We start from the raw sequence: 22379 nt of genomic DNA, 5'->3' as shown, positions 1-22379 counted from the left end.
TCCATTCTATAAAATGTTTTAATCAGAATGTGGAGCTGGAGAGCAGTACCAAGCCTGCACTTGAGCCTGTGCTACAAAAAGTATGTGCTATTTAGAAGTTATATCAGTTGTTACCATTCAAATTATTGAAAATCTGAATTACTATAACACATTTTTAAAGATTTCTGTGTTTTTAAAATTACTTTTCCAACTGTGACCTCTGTTGAAGCTTGTGTTATGGATTCCTTCTATCCATACCTCCTAAAGAGTATTAGAGGAGTTAAAACCAGTTTTCTTAACCCTTGCAGGAAAGTGGAGTAATCTTCAAGCTTATTTCTGCAGTCCAGACTTTCAATAGTGTTTTGCTTCCTAACTCTTTCTGGAATTGAAGCGTCATTCCAGATGTGTGCAAAGCATCACAATCTCCTTGAAAATCCTGGCTTCTCATTAAATGAACGCTGGATGAATTATCTTGATAATGACAGCCCTTTCTTCCCCATCGCATTCCTAGGGCCACTCCAGCGGGCTGGCATCACACATGCATATAAGCAATGCATATTTATAAATCTGTCAGTAGACCTATTCTGCACATGGAATAGACCTGTTTTAACACTTGGGTGGAGGGACTGCTGTGTGCATAGCCTGCTGCAGATACATAAAAACCATCTAAGAAACATTAAATAGCAATACACTGATGCTAAATTGTTCTTGGTCTTGAATGCTTTATCATATTAACAACCAAACAAATATCAGATAGTAACAAATATCTCCGAGCTGGTAAAATTTAAAATTGAAAAAAAAATAAAAGCTCTGAAACAAAACAAGTAAAACAAGTAAAATCTATGTAGTGAACAGTTACAATGTATTAACGTGTTTGGTTCATGGACAGAAAAAAAAAGATTATTTTTATTTAGTTGTAAAATTACATTAAAATATATGATTAACATTGGTGATAGAGAAATACTAGATTTTTTTTTCAATCTTCTGTGTTTTTTTTTTTTTCCTCCAGCTGCTCTCATTCGTGGCAACAGAAACAATTGTACCCAGTTCTCCAATAACCTGGATTGGCTCATAAGTAAATTGGACAGATTAGAATCTTCTTCAGGTGAGCCTTTCTGTATAAATGTAAATTAACTATGAGTACATCATACATGTCCAAACAGTTTAGCTTTAAAGAAGAACACGTTAGAAAATACACATTGTGCATATTTTTTAACTAAATATATTAGTTTAAAACATTCTTTTCGTACATTTGCTATGTGCAGTGTCACATTCAATCATTGTTGCAGACGACTTCAGTAAAATAAATGATTGGGTCAGACAATATCAACAATATTGTTCCATTGCTAAAAGTAGGTGGTGGTCAAAACTGCAAATAGTACATATAAAAACATATAAAGACGTTTTTGTGCCGTGAGATGTTGAACAAAAGATCAAAACACGACACAGTGCTCCCTACTATCTCTCTAGTTGAAGACCTAAACCTGCCTTCTTTACAAATGCTTTTTAAATTGTGTCTATTATAAGAAAATCATAAATTAACTGCTTCATAATGCATTTAAGTCCAATGCAGTTCAAATCATAGTCATATCAACACTCTTTAAAAGTGTTCTCACATCTTTTTAGGCTTGAGACATTTAATAGATAGAATTAGAAAAGACAGTATCTCTTGAGATGCTATGCTATATACTAAACTTTTAGATTGTATTCAGTTCAGCCAGTTGTTTCATGACAACATTATTTCTCTGGTCTTCATACAGGTATTTTGGAAGTATTGCACTGCATCTTGATTGAAAGCCCAGAAGCTTTAAATTTAATAGCGGAGGAACATATCAAATCTATTATCTCACTGTTGGATAAACATGGGCGCAATTACAAGGTATGTTTGTAAAATGACAGATGTAATGATAATCTTTCGGTACTTTCATTAACCTTTCATCGGGTTGTACCTATTTTTTTGGATGCTGAGACAGTGAAGTATTTGCTGACTGTAAAAACCTAGACGGAGTAGCTTGCACCTTACTGATTCAGAGGCAAAAAACATAACTTTCAAAAAACACAAGTTTCTTTGGTAATATACATGTCAATATATAGACAAAATTGTGTTAAAAAGAAAAGAAATAATCCTTCTTTATTTGCATATTTTTGAATTAAATATGAATTAAAACAATATTAAATGAAATCAGGGAAAGAATTTGTTTTTTGGAAAAGTGAGAAGTTTTGTCCCTGAGCATTAGACAACATTATGTTACTGTGTTCTCTCTTCAAAAACCTTTTGCTCAGAACTGTACCCTAAATTTGTGGGAGAAGTGTATGAAACTTTTCACACTGTGATGAAAAAAGAAAAGCTGAAATTTTAGACTTAGATCTTCCTGAAATTTTCTTTGATTTAATAATAAATTATTTTGAAATGTTATTTCATTGAAATCATGATTTCAGAACATTCATATACAGCTTAAGAATTGCAACTGATAGACATGAGAAAAGAAGATCTCAGGAAGATTATCTGAGGCATTTTGCAAACCCTGCCTTGTGAATATATATTCCACTTAAGTTGAATATTCCCTGGCAATAATACAGACTACATTCGGTCCGTGTCTGTGGAAAAGTATTTAGAAAATCATCCGAATGCTTTATGTCTCTTCTGAATGTAAAATAGTGAGTTACTGTATGTATACTATAAAGTTCCTTACCTTGATTGTCTTCTGCTCATTTTCAGGTTCTTGATGTGCTTTGCTCTCTCTGTCTCTGTAATGAAGTTGCCGTTCGTGCCAATCAGAACTTAATTTGTGATAATTTACTGCCTAGAAGAGACTTGCTCTTGCAAACACGTTTGATTAATGATGTGACAAGGTATTGGGGCCTGATTTATTGTTATATTAAAAAAATATGATATTAAAAAAAAAGATATGTCTATACTGCTTACTGTAAGAAAATGCTGTAATCTGGGAGATGTTCCATAGTTTTCTAGCCAGACGCTGACATTTCAGGAAGTGCATTTTTTTAAAAATGCAGTATTACTAGCAAGATGGTAATTATTGTGGAAACTGGGCTTGAATAGGAATTGCTAGTTAAGAAGTTCATCCAGGTGAAAGTAACAATGCTGGATTTTGAGACAAAATTGATACTCCTTGTTTTTTTCATGATTTTTTGAAATCACAGTTCTAGTTCTATTAATGATATCTGGCCTAAATTTTGAGGTATAGGGGTCTTCAGTTTCAGTTTTATATCCTAAAACTGGATATAGTGTTCTAGATGTGGTCTATGAGTGTTGAATAAAGGGGAATAATGAAATCCCTTGGACTGCTGGCTATTCAGCCTGTTAGCCTTAATCAGAGCCAGGGGGAACTGCTGATTGTGCAGTGCAGAGATGCTGTCCAGCCAGAAAGGCCCCAGTCTCTGCCAGGGAAGGAGATAGACAGTCCCAGGTACAGGACTTTGTTCTTGATGACGTTGCTTAGGGAACTTTTTGTGATAATAGCATGTCTTATGATATTAAATGGAAACAGCTGCTTTTTCATTTAATAACTGAATAATTCTAAAGTTGCTCTATAAAGTCGTAAAATGGGTCACTATATTAAATCAAAGATTATAAGTGAGGTGTGAACATCTACGCTTGTATCACAGCTGCAGTGAAGTGGAACAGCACAGAGCAATATATGCACATATGTTACATTTTAAGGTTTACAGTAACTCACTCACATTTTCTCTTTCAGCATAAGGCCAAATATATTTTTGGGTGTTGCTGAGGGCTCCGCACAGTACAAGAAGTGGTACTTTGAATTAATAATTGATCAGGTTGATCCGTTCTTGACACCGGAACCCACTCATTTACGGGTTGGATGGGCCTCTACATCAGGTTATGCCCCTTACCCTGGTGGTGGAGAAGGATGGGGAGGCAATGGTGTTGGTGATGACCTCTACTCTTATGGTTTTGATGGCCTTCATCTGTGGTCTGGTGAGTACTTTGTTCTGTTCCTTTTAATCCTTATCTTCAGCGGTTGTCTGAGTTTACCTTTTCCATTTGGATCGCTTGTGAATTCTGCGTTCTAAACTCAGTGGAATTATTCAGAATTTCACGTGAGACTTCTTCCCTGAAATTTTAACCAGTATTGAGTTATACCCAAAAGGCTGTTTAGCAAACAGCTTTTATTTTCATGTTTTTGATGGCATTTTTGAGTGAGTTTTGCATGTATCGTGATCTTGATCAATATTAACTTAAGTGTATCTATGTAAAATAAATGGATGCAGTGATCTCGGAGAAATTAATTGTATGTATATCTATATAGTGCAGTATTCATCTAATTTGCATGTACAATTAAATTACATTATTCTTGCATCTTCTGGTGTTTAATAAATTGGATATAGATTTCCAAGAATAATATATGGATGTATACATTTTTCACACTAGCAAATTCTGGCATACTTTCCATGGGAATGTCGCTTTTTTTTTTTTTTTTTTTTTTTTTTGAAAGTAGCCCTTTTTTACCTGGAACATAGATTTCTGTGTTTCCTGAAGTATCTTTTAAAATCGATTCAAGACTTTGAAAAAACTTTGGTACAGGTATGCTCTGCAGAGCATTCTTAATCCTAGCATTTTTTTCCCAGAAAAATGGGACTGGTAGGGGTTATGTGTTTCTTGGAGACTGAGAAATTATGTCACATACCTTGCCATATAAGTAATAACATTCTAATGTTGCTTCATTTGTAAATGCCATGTTTCGTTGATACCATAGTTAGTTTTGCTGATAAACATGAAAGTACCCTTATAGCAGCGTATGACTGAATTTTGTTTAGTCTGGAATTTAAAGAACTAGGATATCTTATGTAGAATAGTTTTATAAAAAATAAAAATGGCTGTAAAACCATTCAGAAGTGTGGTGTATGTGGGGGAGACACTAAGGGTTTTCTGTGAATTTATTTCAGCCCTTTTGTATGCATACTATGGCACAGTATTTAGTTATGAGGTAGCAATTTCCGTTTCCTCCCAGATAGTGCTTGTCAGAATGAAAGTTAAAAATTGTTTTCTTCTTCAATTTGTGTCTAGAGCTTATTTACTGCACACCATTCAAAGGATGCAGGCAAAATTAAGAAATTCCTCATGTTTCTCAGAACCTTGAAGTACTTTGTATTGCTAAGTACTATTTAGTTGCTCAGAAAGGAATAATGTGGGATCATAAAACGAAAGTGTGTGTTATAAATCATATACACAAATATACTAAATTAGATTTTCTCACCTTAGATCTTACACTTCCTAATGTGGGAGTGTTTGACTATTCAATTATACTAACACTGTTCTAGCATGGGATTTTATGTGTAAAAAAAATCTGTATTTGCATATATTGTGCGCATAATTCAACTTTGTTTTGTAGCCCTGGTGAATAATTCTCAGAAGGTAGAAATAATGATTTAGGGGAGTAGGCTGGAGGCATCTGTAATATACTGCATTAGAAAGAGGTTCACAAATCATTAACACAAAATTAAATTAATAATGGAACCAACAGAGATTCCATTAAGAGCCTTCCATTAGGAAGGTCTTCTTAAATCTCTTCTCCTGCAGTAAAGGAAGGGTAATTAAATCCATTTAAACTGTCCTGAACACACAGTTAACTAGCTTGTCTTAAGAAGTCCCAAAGACTATAATTTTGGAATAGTGTTTAACCAGTTAATTAGGCTTATTTCACTGTAGAGTGTTTCCAAGGGAAACATTTTTCAAAAGGAATTCTGAAAGGATGTTCCCTGGTTAAAAATATGCCCAGATGCTCGAGTAGGATTGAACGATTGCAGTTACCCGTGAATGGATGTAGGCAAATAGCTACAGATCCTGTTCTCTCCTGATAACCGTTGCTGCTGTCTCCAGTGACCACTGTGGGTCCTGTGTGGGGTTTTGAGCTTCCTCCTTCCCGACTAGGGGGTGCCAAGCGCCTCCTGTTTAGTCTGAGGCTGTATTCCATAGAATTAAAGAAAACCTGGTCAGTGAAGGTCTTGATCCATTTTTTGAAAAGCCAGTATACGCTTTTGCCTCCTGGTATTTACTGCTGTAAACCTGGATATCAGCTCTAATCCTCCTCCGAGTATCCTATTCTGTCTGCCTTCGGAGGACTGGGTCAACAGACTGCACTGAACTTTGTCAGTGGATGTGACGCAAACAGCATGTTCCTCCTACCTCATGTGCTTCACACTTGTGCTGCTCACAAGATACTTAGTCTGAAAAATGTTAACTCATTTTGTGTTTCTGACAACAAAACGATTCACCGAGCATAGTGGAGACAAGATCGATCATGTGTCTGTGACTGAAAACAAGAACTTGCTGGTGTTTTTGAAGAAATATATTTATTGTTTCATTGTTAAACCTTAGAGCTTCTGCTTACTTTCATCTTAGGTCGAGTGCCCAGAGCTGTAGCATCTGTCAATCAGCATTTGTTGGCATCTGACGACGTGGTTAGCTGCTGCCTGGATTTAGGTGTGCCCAGCATCTCATTCCGCATTAATGGACAGCCTGTACAAGGAATGTTTGAGAACTTCAGTATAGAAGGGTTTTTCTTTCCTGTTGTGAGCTTATCAGCGGGTGTAAAGTAAGTACTACATCTCTTCGTTTTAATGTTGTTTTCTTTGTTTTTTTTTTATTTTCTTTTTGTCAAACAGAATATTGCTTGATTGTATGTACTATTTATTGTATGTTTTCTCTTGCTTTTCTTCTGCCCAATCCTCAGGTATTATAGGGTTTAGGGAGCTCTTCTTTTGAGGGTGAATGTAAGCCCAGTGATTTGACCAAGGCACAATCTCTGAAAATCTCTCTGAAATTTGACGGATATCTGGTGACCTAGGGGAAATAAAATTGGTCTCAATCCCATTATCAGTGAAAAAAAGTGTATATTAGAAACACAGCACCACATTTGGGACTAATTAAAATTCTCTTCAGCAATCTCAGCAGGAGATAAAAAAAATTACATCATTGTGGAGGCTGAATACCCTAATCGTAGTAGGGAACTTGAAGCAATGATGAGAAGCCATTTTGGAGTCTTGTTACTAATGTTACTTGTTTTTTACTCTCTTTTTTTTCTAAAATGATACAATTTTAGCTTACAGTTGTCAGGCTTCCAATGTTATTTACCTTTACTTTGTTCAAAAAATGTTTTGCACATGTCACACTACTTAAGCAGCCAGAATACATATGTTAACATTACAAAGCCAAAACAACAAAAGACTAACTCTTACGTAGTTGTCATGACATGACTAGTTTATATTCAGTTCACCTGCAGCATTTTTATTGCTGATGTAGCAATGCTGTAGCATTGAAAAAATCTTGAAGATAATTCTTCAGCAAGAAAGGTAGGGATTTTTCCTTTTTTCTAGGCAGAGCAGGATTTTTGTGTGAAATACAGGCAAGCTGTGAAGATTTTTCACTCAGATAAAATGCTAATGGTCTAGATTCCAATATGTGCCGTAATGTCCAAACTTAAGAGGAATAATGAGGAGAAGGGGGAGAATCTATGGTGAAAGACAGAAAATATTCCAAGGTGTGGCTTGCTTTTATTTAAAGAAGGGTTTTTTTGTTTTTTTTTTTGGGGGGGTTTTTTTTTTTGCACCTTGTGATTTTTAGATGATGGCTTCAGTATGTCTATATAAACAAAGTAAAGGTTTCATAGGGGAAAGAGATCACATTTCAATTCACATAAATAGTAATTAGGAAAAATAAAACCTTTGTGTCTTTGACGTGAAGTAAATCTGGAAAATAACATCTGTGGGCTTTCCCTTCTGAGATCAATATATAAATATTTTGATCATGATGAAGAGAAACTTGCAGCATTAGTACAAGATTTTTTGATTTTTTTTTTCCCTGTAAGAAATTTGTCCCAAGTGGTATTCTGATTTTTCTTTGTTCCTATTTGACATTATTTGTGCATCTTGGGGGAACATCAACCCCTAAATGTCAGCTGTGGAGGATGGGGTTCTCCACTGGGCCCAAACTCTTATATTCTTGCTGCTTTTGTGTCCTATACCTTCCTCTGTTTTTTTGTGGCCCCTGTTGGTATCTGATTCCCGGTCTGCTTTGCTGTTTGTAAAACGGTTATTTTACTCTAAACTCTTGTTAGCATCTGCTTGTCCACACGGTCTCATTCTGCTTTTTATCTTGGACATTTTCACTCGATTTACTCCATTTCTTTCTGTGTTTTTTTCCTCCCTCTACAAATGAGCCCTGTTTGTAGTTTTACAAAAAGGCTATTCAAAAATCAGGGAATTTAAAAAGCATTTTTTAAACGTCTTTTTAAAGCTGTATGAAGGCAGAGATAGAGAAGTAAAATGTGAGACTGATTTTGAATCAGGTGTCCCACACATTTTTGTAGTTGAGTTGTTTTTAGGAAACATCAACATGAGAAGTCAACATTTTAAAGGTGTCTGATGCTTTTTGTTATTAAAAATGTGATATGTTAAATACAGTTACCCTGGCTCTGTCTTTTGCAGTAAGCAGAAGAAAAGAAAAGACTGTTTTATGTAGTCCTGGCATTCAAGACAGGAAAGCTGAATGTAGTTACTACAATGGTAGTCACAATTGCCTGCATTAGCAAGTATGTGGAGTCCAATTCAGAAGTGAAGCGAAAGGCATAGTAATTAACCTAAAGCAATAAGTTTACATATATATTTCTGACTCTTTTAGGAATTATATGCCTCTGTTTTCAGTTGGATTCTTTCACAGGCAAATTTAAAACATGTTTTTCAAAAAGGAAAAAAAAATCTGGATATTTCTTCTGAAGTGAGACAAAAACCTGGAGCTGCTTTTAGTATTCAAGTTTTAAAGAATGTGATGTGGAGGGCCATGGAGCATATAGCTTATACGGAAGCTTAAAAATTGCAATGAGGAGCAGGGAGAAAATAGTCAGGCTTCATTAGGTGCAGGTGAGATTGAATTCTTTGCTGCAACTCAGAAAAATGACCAAGCTGGGAAGCAAGGAGCTATTCACAGAGGCATAGTTGACAAGGAGGAGCACTATGTGGATCTTTTCCTTTCTGTACTGTTTTTGACTTTTGTCTGTTTTAGAAAGTTAGACTTCCAGAGCTATTAAAATAAGAATCACTTTTTTCTTTTTCTTTTTTTTAAGCCTCAAAGCTGTAGCGCCTTTGAGCCCACTCATATATTTAAAACAGTCTTTTTATAAAATGAAATTAGAAAATTTAAAAGAAAGAAATTGATAGGTTTTTTTATTCCTTGTGAAAATGGAGCCATTTCAAATGTATGTGATTTGTACGTATGTTCCTACTACTTGAGAAAACTTTTTGTACTCTTGAAATATATTATTTAAGTTTTCTACTATTAATGAAACTTGTTAATTTAATAGTTCTGACATTTCTAGAAGTGTAAGTAAGAAGTGGAATAGGTTATTCCATCATAGGAAATGAATGGACTGTTTCCTAGAGATAACATTGGTATTTAGGGTTTTTTTTTTGTGTGTGTGTGGCTATTTACTTCTAGGCTTTGCTTAAAAGAGAAGCAAAATGTGAAGTTGGATAGTTTTCCATCACTTGTTTCTTTTGATGTAAACTTACATCTCTGTCAAAAATATATATGCTGAGAGAAATGGAAAAATGTATGGGTTTAATAAGAATTTTAGCTCTGCTTTTGAAATCCATTCATAGTTGTGATATTTGGTATAATTTTGTTGCTTGATTTCAGTAAAATTATGGTGCTTTTTTTTTTTCAAAAAATAATTGGTAAATAATTATGATGCTGATTGATGGAATCTGTTAATATTATCACTTGTTAAGTTTTAGATGCCTGTTAAAGCTTACAGTACACCATGTTTATGAATGCTATTCAAATAAATATATAAATTACTGATTAACTTTTTACCATGTTAGTATACGCAGACTATTTGAGAATGTAATTTCTTCTTTGTAAATTGCACAGAGTTCGTTTCCTCCTGGGAGGACGTCATGGAGAATTCAAATTTCTGCCTCCTGCTGGGTATGCTCCCTGTTACGAAGCTTTGCTTCCGAAAGAGAAGATGAAACTGGAACCGGTGAAAGAATATAAGAGAGATTCTGATGGAGTAAGGGATTTGCTGGGTACAACACAGTTCCTGTCCCAAGCTTCCTTTATTCCTTGTCCGATCGACACCAGTCAGGTATTTTAAACATACAATAATAGGATTGTAAAATATGGCTTAAAAAAACTTGAATTGGGAAAAAAAAAAAAAAGCCTGGGATAGTAGCATTCCTGCTTTCTTAGCAATATATCATGTGTGTGCTTGACTGTGTTTAGCTGAGTCAAGTTTTCCTGAATTTATGAGAGGATTCTTATTCTTGGATTTGCCTTATTCTTGGTTTTGTTATGCTCTTTTTTTAGATTGCTCTTCCTTTTCACCTAGAAAAGATCAGGGACAAGCTAGCTGAAAATATCCATGAACTGTGGGGGATGAATAAAATAGAACTGGGCTGGACGTATGGCAAGGTAAGTCTTGAACAACCTCAAAAACCTGGCTACACGCAGCCATACCGGGTTGAACCATCTGTTAGAAAACCTGGATTTGAAAGTCCAACAGAGTATTTAATGGTGCCTATAAATACCTGTTAGCAAATAATTTTTTAATGAATGGTTGATTAAACCAACAGGCGACAATAATGCTAACTAGAGATTATAAGACAAATCTGATATGTACATAAAGCACATGCTTTATCACTAGGAGTAATTAACCATTTAAAAAAAAATCTTGCCTGAGAAATAATCTATTTGGATTAAACTGGTATTCTATTGAAATTTGTGATGATAGTGAGTAACCACACAAATAGCTGTTTGGCTACTGTGGTGCTGGAGATCAGATAGGTGCCAAGGTTTCCACATGGAAAAACTTCTACTAGTTACCACGACTGGGTTTGATAACTTTTGTAACATTAAATAACTTTAAAATTCTTTGAAGTGTTTTCTTTATTATAATATTCAATATAATAGTATATTTAATAAAATATTTTATATATTTATATATATGTTTATATATTTTTTCAGGCAACAGTCATGCTAGAATTTGTAACTTTTCCTAGGAATGTGAACTTCTAAAAGTTATGTTCTGCTTTGAAGTTAGGGGATTTCACCTTGCTTCTTTTCAAGTTTAGTTTTACTGAGACAGTGTGTCACACACTAGTCACCGCTGCATCCTGTGTATCCTTTAGAAGAATCTTGTTTTCCTATTTTTTTATTCTCTGCGTTTTTTATTTATGGATTTATTTTGCTGCTTTTTTTTCCCTCAATAAGAACTCTGTCTTATTACACACTAAAATGTCATTGCTATTGAAATTCTGAACTTTAAATCTTACTGTTATTTCTGAGCTTTGGCAATTTTCATGAGTGTGAGGCATCTAGACTCTTAACTGAAATAGAAATGCCTGTGGAATCTCACTGGGTCTGGGCTGTGGAATGAGAGAGCTTGGTAAAATAAGTTTCAGATCTCCACTCAAACTTATGTGGATGACATCAGTGAAACAATGTGCTGCTCTCTTTTTCAGTAAGATTTAGAAAACATTATGAATTGATACTTTAAGGTTTTCAAATCAGAATGTGTGTACAATAGAGCAAATTACACAAACTCTCTCCATCTGTTACTCAGACATTCAGTGCAAATGTTCTCTGCATTTTCAGACTCGCTTTGTTGTGTTTTGCCTATTAATGTAGAAAACACAAAAAAACAGAATTTTATTGTATTTTGCTGGTTATGGAGGAGTACTCCATAGTGGACAGTATAAATGAATCATGGGAAGGTTCATTTGTGTAATGATAAATAACTGTTGCTGAGCAAAGATAAAATGGTTTGTTTACTATTTCTTTGCTAGTACAAAGGATTAAATGTTTTTTGCTGCATTGATACTGCTCTGATTCTGTTCTGTTTCTGATGACAGGAAAATATTCTTTCCTCTTACTTTGTTACAGATACGGGATGACAATAAAAGGCATCACCCTTGTCTTGTGGAATTCTCCAAATTACCTGAAACAGAGAAGAACTATAATCTACAAATGTCAACAGAAACCCTAAAGTAAGTCTTAAATTTAAAAGAAAAGAATTAAATAATTACATTTAAAAGAAATACTTTATACTGTTGTAATTTTAAACAAATGCGAAGCAATTAGAATATCTGGTTCAAAATGTGTTCCGCTGGCTTTGCTAGACGTTTCAGGGATGTGATTGGGAAAGACTTGGAGAAATCTGTGTCTAGAGAGATAGAAATAAAGAAATAACACCAAATCCAGTAGGTTTTACTTAAACTAGCATAGTTTTCAAAACCCTTATTTATACCCGTTATTTTGAATGACTTTACTGGGTTTTAAATATCATTGGTAAATTTGTAATGAAAACATATTTATACTGCTTGCCCATTTTTTCATTATCATGTTTTATCTTACTATTGCCCTTTTTTTCTGTGTTGATAGAACACTTTTGGCCCTTGGATGTCACATTGTTCATTCTAATCCAGCAGCTGAGGAAGATCTTAAAAAAGTTAAGCTTCCCAAAAAGTGCGTACTCTATGATAACGGTAATAACGGTTTGATAATGATAACGGTTTGCAAGCATAGAGCATTAATTAAATAAAAAAAAAATGTAAAATTATTTTAAAAAATACTTACAATCAAGCCCATATGAATGCTGACTTAGAGAGTGTGTGGTTGGTCTGTTACCTTGCCTGTGGTGACTGCTGACTGCTAATGCTGATGTGTAATATCTCCTAGGGGAGTGATTCACGGAGATACAAATAGCCACGTACAGATAGGACTGCATGTGACTTAGATGCTCCATGATCTCAGAATAGATATTACAAAATTAGAAGCAGTATTTCAGTACTTTTCTGTCACATAGCAAAATAGAGGTACCCTACTTAACCTCTACTTAAGAGGTATGGGAAAAAGATAAACATTTTCATATTTTCAGTTTATACCTGTACCTCATTTCCATCAGAGGAAGGGTTTGTTCCACTTACGGATGTTGCCAAAACCATTATTAACATATTTCTTCCACCATCCTGTGCTACAAGAAAAATGGAAGAAAAATAAAAATCTGTAAAATTAGTTATTTAAAATGGAAACAACTAATGCATGCGGTGTATGGGGTAATTGGTGCATAAAATATCTTCTCTGTGTTTAGGGGTTTTCTTAATTCTCACTGGGGAGACGAAATAGATTAATGGATTAATTTTTGTTGTTGCTCTTGAGAAGTAATCAGCAGGACCCCAAAACTGGTGAAGATGAATCAAGTATCGTATCACTGTAGCCTATGGGGAGTTATGTAATACTCCTGGGCCAAATTAAAGTTTTGACCCTTAATGAAATTTCAAGGCAGCAGCAGTGAGTCAGATTCTTTCTATATCCCATCAGTTTATCATCTCACAAGATACCTACTTTCTCAAAGTGGCTTTATCTGTGAGAAACAAAGCTTGGATTTTAAAGGAAGTAAGCTAGTAGCAAAATAAATCATTTTCTAGTACGGGAGATGGGAATCTTGGGCCAATTGATGACATTAATTTAAAAAGGGCAAAAAGAACCTTTCCTAAAGTTCCATAGTGCAAGTACTGAGTAATATGTAAACTATTTTTTAAACTTTTTACTCATGGGAAAAATGAGAAAATTGGAAGTGTTAAAATACATTTTGGTTAACTCTGTTGGAAGGTATTAATAGCAGGCTACTGTATCAAAATTGTTGTATTTTAAAATAGAGTAATACCCTGTACCTAGAAATGATGTATTGACAGGTCATCACACAATTCTTTATTTTAAAGATGTGTTTAAAATGCAGATACTGAAGTATACTCATTTAATAAAATTTTGTTATTTTCGTAACAACTTTTTAGGGACCTGTGAGGGAGAAAGTGAACATCACTCTGAGTGACACAGAAAATTTTAATCATGCCTAGAGTATCTTGACTCTCTGTTGTCCTTTATTGACTTACAGTTACATGATGTCAAATGGATATAAACCTGCCCCTCTTGATCTTTCTGAAGTGAAATTATTACCTTCTCAAGAATTTCTAGTTGATAAACTAGCAGAAAATGCACATAATGTCTGGGCAAAAGACAGAATAAAACAAGGATGGACCTATGGCATTCAGCAGGTAGGGACTGTTTTTTACAGTTGTTTGGGCAAGGAAAGAACATGAGATTTTGTTTTCTGGCAAGTTAGTTGGGAATGCTAAGTAATAGATTAAAGGCTGGCAAGTTTGGAACTTGGAGAGTGGGGTCAAAAGCCAAATGCAAGTGTGAGTGGTCAGACCTGTATTGCTGTAGCTGCAGGATTTGTAACTGAGGCAAATTATTTTTCCTTCAAAACTGATAGTAACATATTGATTAGTTTTTTTAGAGAATATATTGCTGTTCTTCCCTCATTATTTCTAAGTCTTTAGGTTTTTAACATCATTAACAACTGAGTTTAATATAATAGACTTAATTTGCATTCATAAAACTGTTCTTTATTGATAATATGTCTTGCCTGTAATAACTTTTACCGTTGTTCCAGCATTTACTCTGTCTCATTATGTATGTTTTTGTGAAATTTAAACACTTTTTTTTTCTTGCTTGTAACTCCTTTTAGGATCTTAAGAACAAACGTAATCCTCGCTTAGTGCCATATGCATTATTAGATGAACGTACTAAAAAATCAAACAGAGATAGTCTCCGTGAAGCTGTTCGGACATTTGCAGGCTATGGCTATAGTGTAGAGCCACCAGACCAAGAAATAGGTATGTACACTAAACAGAAAGTATGGCCATTTTTCCATGGTCATAATATTTTAGTTTCCCTGTGCTGGGAAAACACTGAACACTGAAACAGATAAGGGAAACAGGTATTAACTAATGTAAATGTGTTTATTGTAATGGAGTTGAATGAAGGATGCAAATTACTGTGTATTTCCTAGATATATATTCTTTTTTAAGGATAAATTCTAGTCAATGATTTTGTGATTATAATTTCTTTGCATTTAAATGGGAGAAAATTCTGTATTGTAGGTAAACATACTGCTTTTTATTTGGAAATCACTCTTTCAAATTTTCTAATGTGCGAATTCCTGAGGCAATTCTTGCATTACTTGATTCTTTGAAGTATATGGAAAATTTGAAATACATGTCATTTATTTTTCAAGTATTTCCCTAGTTTAGGAAATCAGATATGTCACATTGCAGTTTCAGTTTTTCTAGACTGTATTTATAAGTTGTCAGAGATAATTCATTAATAGTTCTAATGTAATAAAGGTAAATATCCTCTAATGATGATTTTTTAGCAGGATCTTAAGTAGATGTGCTAAATTATCTAAATTAGATTAGCTAGAATCTAATTAAAAAGGATTACTTGTCCTCTATTTGTTTATTTTTACAGCAGACCAAACAATGGAAAAAGTCAGCATTGACAAGATTCGTTTTTTCAGAGTAGAGAAGTCTTATGCAGTGAAGTCTGGAAAGTGGTATTTTGAGTTTGAAGCTGTGACAGGTGGAGATATGCGTGTTGGCTGGGCCAGACCAGGATGTCGACCTGATATAGAATTGGGAGCTGATGATCAAGCATTCGTTTTCGAAGGAAGCAAAGTCAGTACCCTTTTGTCATTGTTTGCATTATTTTTGTACATAAACAAACTAGGAAGAGAACTATCATACAGGTTTCGCCTATATCTGCCAGATCAACTACTGAAATATTTTTGATTGACATGAAGAGCATCTGTGAGCTCTGTTTCCCGCTGTATTTACATTTAGCCATTTACATATTATGGAATGCAGGATACTTCAATTTTCATATAGGCAATAAGTAAAATACTGATTAAATTAATGTACTTCAAAGACATATAGTGAATTAGTTTGAGATCGTGGAAGGAAGAGATGTAAGAAAATAAAGAATTGAGATTAGAGCCTTGTTATTGCTTACTTGGGTCATTAAGACCAAATTCTTTGCTACACAGGGTTTATTTACTTACTTAGAATTTTATGCTAGATGCTTTTATCTATCTGTGCAACATCCCCAGTCATGACAGATTAGTATCTACTTTAACTTTTTCCAGTAGAGCTTTAAGTCTCTCTCATCTGATAATATGTATGTTATATATTTGAATTTTAGTGATGCGTATTCACTTGATTGTTTTGTTTTGTTTAGGGGCAGCGCTGGCATCAAGGCAGTGGATTCTTCGGACGAAGTTGGCAGCCAGGAGATGTGGTTGGTTGTATGATAAACTTGGAGGACAAGTCAATTATCTTTACTCTGAATGGAGAGTTGCTTATAACGAGTAAAGGGTCAGAACTTGCGTTTGCTGACTTTGGAATAGAAAGTGGTAATTGAATACTTCGTTTTATAGTTACATGGTTATTGGGGGGAAAAAAGAAAGACACTTAATCTCCTAATCTGTCCTACTGGTTTAGTGTGCTGAGAAATAAGAAATTAATGCTCCTGCTCGTTTCTTTCAAGTTAATTCTTGGTCTTCCTTATACTGTTTCCAACTAATTAAACTCCAATGCTGAAGAGTATCATCTCACTGATTTTGGACTTGGAGCAATTATAAAGTCTAGTAGGGTGCTTTTATGTTGTCCATCTGCACTACTTTCAGATGATTCTGCTGAAAAGCGTGAATGTATCCATATACCTTTTCTAATTAAGAGTGGTTGTTAGTTAGTGAGTGTAATATGTTATACTAAAAATTTGATATTCATGACAGAAGTTGTTTATAGCATACAGTAGTGAAAGGAGTCTGCTAGAACTGTGCTAAAAATAGTGGTGATTTAAAAAAAAAAAAAAAATAGGCTGTATGAAACTCTCCTTTCACCAGGAGGGACTGTCATCTAAAATCAGCATGATAAATAACAAAGAGCTGATGTGGGCCTAGCAGGGTTTTCATACAGCTCACCTTCAGCTCATTATAGATAGATTTTTATACGTCTTTATAAATTCAGCTTGGGTTGCGTTGTGTTACTTGAGAGCTCTTCCCTTGCTTACTTTGGTCATCTTTAACAAAGATGTTATCATTGCTACTTCTGGAACTTTAATATGACCTGTCATTTTCATTTAGTCACATTAGCAGTAGTTTTTACTGTGATATCCAAAGGATTTCTTTCCTCCATTTAAAATTAAATATTGAAAATAGTTTTGGCATCTTTAGTGATATTTTGTTTTAACACCCCTCTTCAAATTCTGTATGGTTTTCCTGTTTATGGAAGGTTCCTTTGGGAACTGTATGCTGCTGCTTCTTAGCAGCAGCAGCTACAAATCTAACAAGTTTTGGTTCTCATTTTCCAAAGCTGCTAGTTTTTCTTTCTACTATTTCTGTCAACGCTTTTGAGTTGCATTTCACTTTCAGTCTGTGCTGCATGTTAAATTCATAGAAATGTGTTGTAAAATGGATCCGTTAATACTTTTTTTTTAAAATCCTCTAATATAAAATTATTGAGGGTTCGGCAATCAAAGTGGGTAAAATTTCCTCAAGCTCTGCTCGGCTCATGCACAGAACAGAACTTCGGTGGTAGGAGAAAGTGGTTATAATAAGCACCTTAAGCAATACCCCAAAATGGAAAATGTCCCTTATTTCCTTACTGGAGCATGCAGGTTTTATATTAAATATACTCTCCTCTGTGGAGGACAAAATGAATACTGCAGGGTGAGAGGCTGCATGAAAAGGAAAAAATCTTTTCAACATGAGTGTAGAACTGAGTCTGTTTATGTTTTTATAAATATATCTATATATATAAATTATATATATTTTTTCTGACCTATGCAAGACTTCTCTACATTCTTTCTTTTGTAAGAAAGAAGTTTCTTCTCTTCTGTTTCTTACTACTGCATTCTTGGACAGTAATATCTACAGAATGTACTGAAGGAGATGGGATATATTTTCAAACTATACTCTTATATTTTTTTATTTGACATTTGCTTGAAAGTTCATCTTCTCCAACAGGTAGTAGCATGGTTCTTGTTAGTAATTAGCAGAAAATTTTGCATTTACCCACTGTCCATCTTTGGTCAGTTGACAGCTGCAATTTTTCTAATGATGGAGAATGAGGGACTGCCCTGAGAAAGCTTTTCTTAAGGCTTAAGATTGAAGTGTAGGATATGGATTCTCTGGTGTACAGACGTCACTGTTCACTTTTCCCAGGAGTCACCCCAAGTTCTGCATCCGGCAGGATGGAGAAGCTGTTCAACATCTGCATCTCAATAGGCAGTGGCTCCTATTGGTATACAGAGAGTGAAAATGTTCAGTTATCAAAAATTAATGAAGTATCTGTTTGTCTATCATGAAGGGTGGAGATTGGCAACAAATTTATAGACATTGCTGACAAAAGACATTTTTAACAAATATACTGATCTACTTCAACCTCACCTAAAAGTCATGTTGAAAACTTAATGCCTGCAAACATCATACATAACAAATGCTAATATCTTCATTGTTTAGTCATATTGGTTTTGCATTGTCCAATTCAATATGAAGTCATGTTTATTAGGCTAAAATGGATGAAGAAAATAATTAGACTTTCTGATAAGGGAACATCTCTTGCAAATCTTGGGGCTTTTTTTTTTTCTCAAATTTGAAAGTCCACAACTCTGCTGTTCAACTTGATATTATTTCATCTTTTGTGGAATCCAGGGCTTGCCAATAACAATTTGTCTGGTTTAATATTTAAATACTTCAGATTGTGTGTGCAATGTTCATTCATTGCCTTAGTGCTTAAGATTTTCAGTAGCAATTATATTCAATTTAGCCATTAATATTTAAGGTGGATTTAAATAGTGCTGTTATTGTTTGATGTACATTTCTTGTTGAAACTGAAGTTCAGATTCTATTAGATCAAAAATAAAATGGTTGTGTTTTTCAAATAAATTGTTGAAAATATTTATTTATTTATTTGTCTTATCATCTTCTTAGGCTTTGTTCCAATTTGTTCACTGGGTCTATCTCAAATTGGCCGCATGAACCTTGGAATGGATGCCAGTACGTTCAAGTATTATACAATGTGCGGCCTTCAAGAAGGTTTTGAACCTTTTGCTGTCAACATGAACAGAGATGTTGCCATGTGGTTTAGTAAACGCTTACCAACATTTGTCAATGTGCCAAAAAATCATCCTCACATTGAGGTAACATTACATGTTAAAGTGACACTTGCTTATCAACAGTTTGTTTAGGCAAGCTGAGACATTAAAGCCTTACTAATACCTAGTGTCATCAGATAGTCTGTCATTTAAATCTTAAGTCACCCGTAGGTAATTCCATATCATGTTGTCTATTTCCAGCTTCATTTATGGTCATCTTGTTACCTTGTATGGAAATACTTAACTGTTCTATGTATTACTTATTTTTCTTTAATTTTCGACTTTCTTTTTTGCGTCTTGAAAAGTTTTTGAAATGTCCCTGTCACTGCTTTAGTTTAAAAGCATACTCACTATTTTTTCAGCAACAGGGAAGATATCAGGGAACAACAGGGAATAGTATCAGACTCAGATTTAAGAAGGATCCTCAGAAATATTTTGCTCTATGTCAAAAATCTAGTGGTTCTTTTTGAGTAGTTTTTCAATAACTTGTGCATTCAGAACGTAGTGATTTTGATTTAATGATATCTGTGCTTTTGTTTCTGAAAATCTGCATTGGCGAACTTGAAAATCTGTTACTGAAGTGCGCATATTGAATCTACTGCTTCTCTTACTACTTCTGGTAGTTTACCTATCAAAGAATAAAATTGCATAGTTTTGAAATTAATTAATTTTGACAAATTTGGTTTTTTTTACCATTATCCTCTAGCTGCTCACTAAAAATTTTCCGCTTTTTTCTGAGAATGATATTTTATTTCTTCCATTTTTAGATATGGAGAATTGATGGAACTATCGAGAGTCCACCTCGATTAAAAGTTACTCACAAAACATTTGGCACACAGAACAGCAATTCAGACATGATATATTGCCGGCTGAGTATGCCCATCGAGTTCCGTTCATCATTCAACTTTGGCCTGGGTGTGGAAAACGCCTCAGCTGATGCTTTCCAAAAACGGTTAATTTGTGTTTCATTACATAGCTTCCCAATTTGAATTCAGAATGTTCTGTTCTTTATTGCTGTACATTCAAGATCACATATTAGTTTTCTGGACTAAGAACACATTAGTATTGGGTGTGTATTCCTGATTTTTTATTTTATTCTTGGTACTTTAAATAATTTTAATAGAACTTCACTGCAGAATGCTATTTCTGAACAGAATCAGAGAATCCGTTCAGGGGAGCTGGATCAAAAGGGTTTTACATTTTGATCATCAACATACCTTTATGTTTAATTTGCTGTGGTAAATCTACCAAATTACTGTTCTTCCCCCCTCACCCTAGCTGCAATCAACCCTTGTGGATCTTTTTTTCTATCCTGATGTTTACTGGAAGGTCTTTTTATATTTAATTTACTCATATCACAAAGTACTCAGTGCACAGCAAACACTGTTTTGTTTGTAAGTACACTTAGTTTAATAATGAGGACTTTTTCTTGCTAATTTACTAATATTTTCTTTTATTTAGAAAACAGAGCCAAGAAATTGCAGTTCCTTCAACCACAGTGAGTAAATATTTTAAAAGGCTTAGTTCTTACTCTTTAAAATAGTTTTAGTCTTGGCAACGTGTTCATTAGTAGTTCGTCTGTTAGATAAGCCTTTGAACCTTTTACTGGTAATTCTTTGTGCAAATAATAATGCTCAGAGTCTCATAGTTGTATGTGTTTATATTCTTTATATGATATATAAATCTCAATATGTCAATTCATTGATAGAGTAGTTGTTAAATACCAAAATTGAAAATGACCTTGTTTGGGGAGCAGCGGTTGATGAACATTTTTTAAGACTTAAGTGAATTTGAATGACAGTTATTAAAATTTTATATGTATGATATTTTTCTACTATATTTTTTCATATATTTTCATAAACCAATTCAGATCTCTTTTACTAACATTTTCTTTTGCTCTTTTCAGTATTTTTATTCATTGCGGATATTTGCTGGCCAAGACCCCTCCTCTGTCTGGGTTGGCTGGGTAACACCAGACTATCATTTTTACAGTGAGAATTTTGACCTAAATAAAAATTGTACAGTGACGGTAACTTTAGGTGATGAGAGAGGCAGGGTTCATGAAAGGTACGGATTTATTTATCATTTTTTAAAGTTCATATTTTAATACTCTTCTTGAAACTGAATGATTCCCACGGTTAATGAAATTTTAGTAATTTTAACTAAATTAAAAATTGATGGGGTAGAGCTCTTTACCATTCATTTTTATGCGGATGTATTGTTAAAGTCAACAAATCAATAACTTATGTTCTGTTTGAAAGGAAGTGATGCTTCTTAACTTAGCATCTTTATTTGGGCACTGTGCATGAATCTGCGATTTGTTGCAATGTATCACAACTGCGCACAAAAGCATGTGAAGTTCTTTGATATTTTTAAAATAAAGAAAATTAATAGTGGGCATTGTCAGTCAGATCCCTTGCCCATAGTGCCTTTTTTAAAAGCTTATATTTTAACAAGATAAAACAACCAAAGGCGACCAAAACACCTTTAAGAATCTGTTATTTCCCCTCAAAAGTACATCATCTTTGAATGCTTTGTAATGTGCAATATAGACTGTGATTTTTTTTCTTTTTTGTTCCTGCTGTTTTTCTTTCAGTGTGAAGCGCAGTAACTGCTATATGGTCTGGGGGGGAGACATAATTGTGCACTCCCAGAGGTCCGGTCGCAGTAATGTGGATTTGGAAATCGGATGCTTTGTTGATCTGGCTACTGGAATGTTGTCGTTCACGGCCAACGGAAAAGAGCTTGGCACTTGTTACCAGGTATTATCAGATGTTCAAGAAGTCAGCTAGTAAGCTGGCTGCTTTGATGTTATTATGTTGTTTCATTTTGTTTTGCTTTCTAGAAATCTAACTGAAAACTAGTCTGATGACAATACCGTGTTACTGTATGTTGTTGTTTTGTTTTATCCCTCTTCTCCCCTTTTCTTCCCATGTAGAAGAGTTAGTGTTGGCAAGGATGCATTGTTTTCTCCTATGTAAAATAATAATAATAATAATAATGTACTAAAATTAAAAAGATCTGCCACACAAATAAAACTTAAATGTTTGTTAAAATTATTTTTGTATAATTAAACTAAATTTAATGGAACTTTGTATACTTCATGAAAATGAATGCAACAAGGTTGGACACAACCTGTAAATGGGGATGGGACTGATATGGGCATCTGATTTTGATATATTGTAAAATATAAGAATGTTCAGAGATTTCAGTAGTGTGCTGGGAGAATATTAACTATCAACACCATGGAAACAGAAAATAGGAGATGAAGGAGTTTGAGCCTCATACTTTGCTGATTTTGTAGCTAGATGCAGATAAATGTGACAGATTCTGAACCAAACCATGAATTTTATTTATTTATTTGTTT

The 22379-nt window shown here is 34.2% G+C and overlaps 1 protein-coding gene across 1 annotated transcript in view; it reads left to right on the top strand.

Annotated features, from left to right (window-relative positions):
* The window catches only part of RYR3 (ryanodine receptor 3), a 179545-nt gene that overhangs the window by 67256 nt on the left and 89910 nt on the right, over window positions 1–22379 (top strand). Inside the window, exons 16-33 of the mRNA XM_088529281.1 lie at window positions 989–1084; window positions 1740–1858; window positions 2699–2832; window positions 3696–3937; window positions 6362–6554; window positions 9887–10103; window positions 10325–10429; window positions 11900–12003; window positions 12398–12481; window positions 13911–14070; window positions 14547–14694; window positions 15329–15534; window positions 16094–16268; window positions 18849–19057; window positions 19780–19964; window positions 20474–20510; window positions 20919–21079; window positions 21609–21774. Coding sequence (XP_088385407.1) covers window positions 989–1084; window positions 1740–1858; window positions 2699–2832; window positions 3696–3937; window positions 6362–6554; window positions 9887–10103; window positions 10325–10429; window positions 11900–12003; window positions 12398–12481; window positions 13911–14070; window positions 14547–14694; window positions 15329–15534; window positions 16094–16268; window positions 18849–19057; window positions 19780–19964; window positions 20474–20510; window positions 20919–21079; window positions 21609–21774 — 2741 coding nt within the window. The remainder of the gene's footprint in view (window positions 1–988; window positions 1085–1739; window positions 1859–2698; window positions 2833–3695; window positions 3938–6361; window positions 6555–9886; window positions 10104–10324; window positions 10430–11899; window positions 12004–12397; window positions 12482–13910; window positions 14071–14546; window positions 14695–15328; window positions 15535–16093; window positions 16269–18848; window positions 19058–19779; window positions 19965–20473; window positions 20511–20918; window positions 21080–21608; window positions 21775–22379) is intronic.

The sequence above is a fragment of the Tinamus guttatus genome, unplaced genomic scaffold (genome assembly GCF_059628265.1).
Source record: "Tinamus guttatus ecotype Peru unplaced genomic scaffold, ASM5962826v1 Tinamus_guttatus_pri_ptg000327l, whole genome shotgun sequence".
In the NCBI taxonomy this organism is placed as follows: Eukaryota; Metazoa; Chordata; class Aves; order Tinamiformes; family Tinamidae; genus Tinamus; species Tinamus guttatus.
The sequence above is the reverse complement of the archived record's forward strand: the minus strand, read 5'-3'. Positions and strand labels throughout refer to the sequence as shown.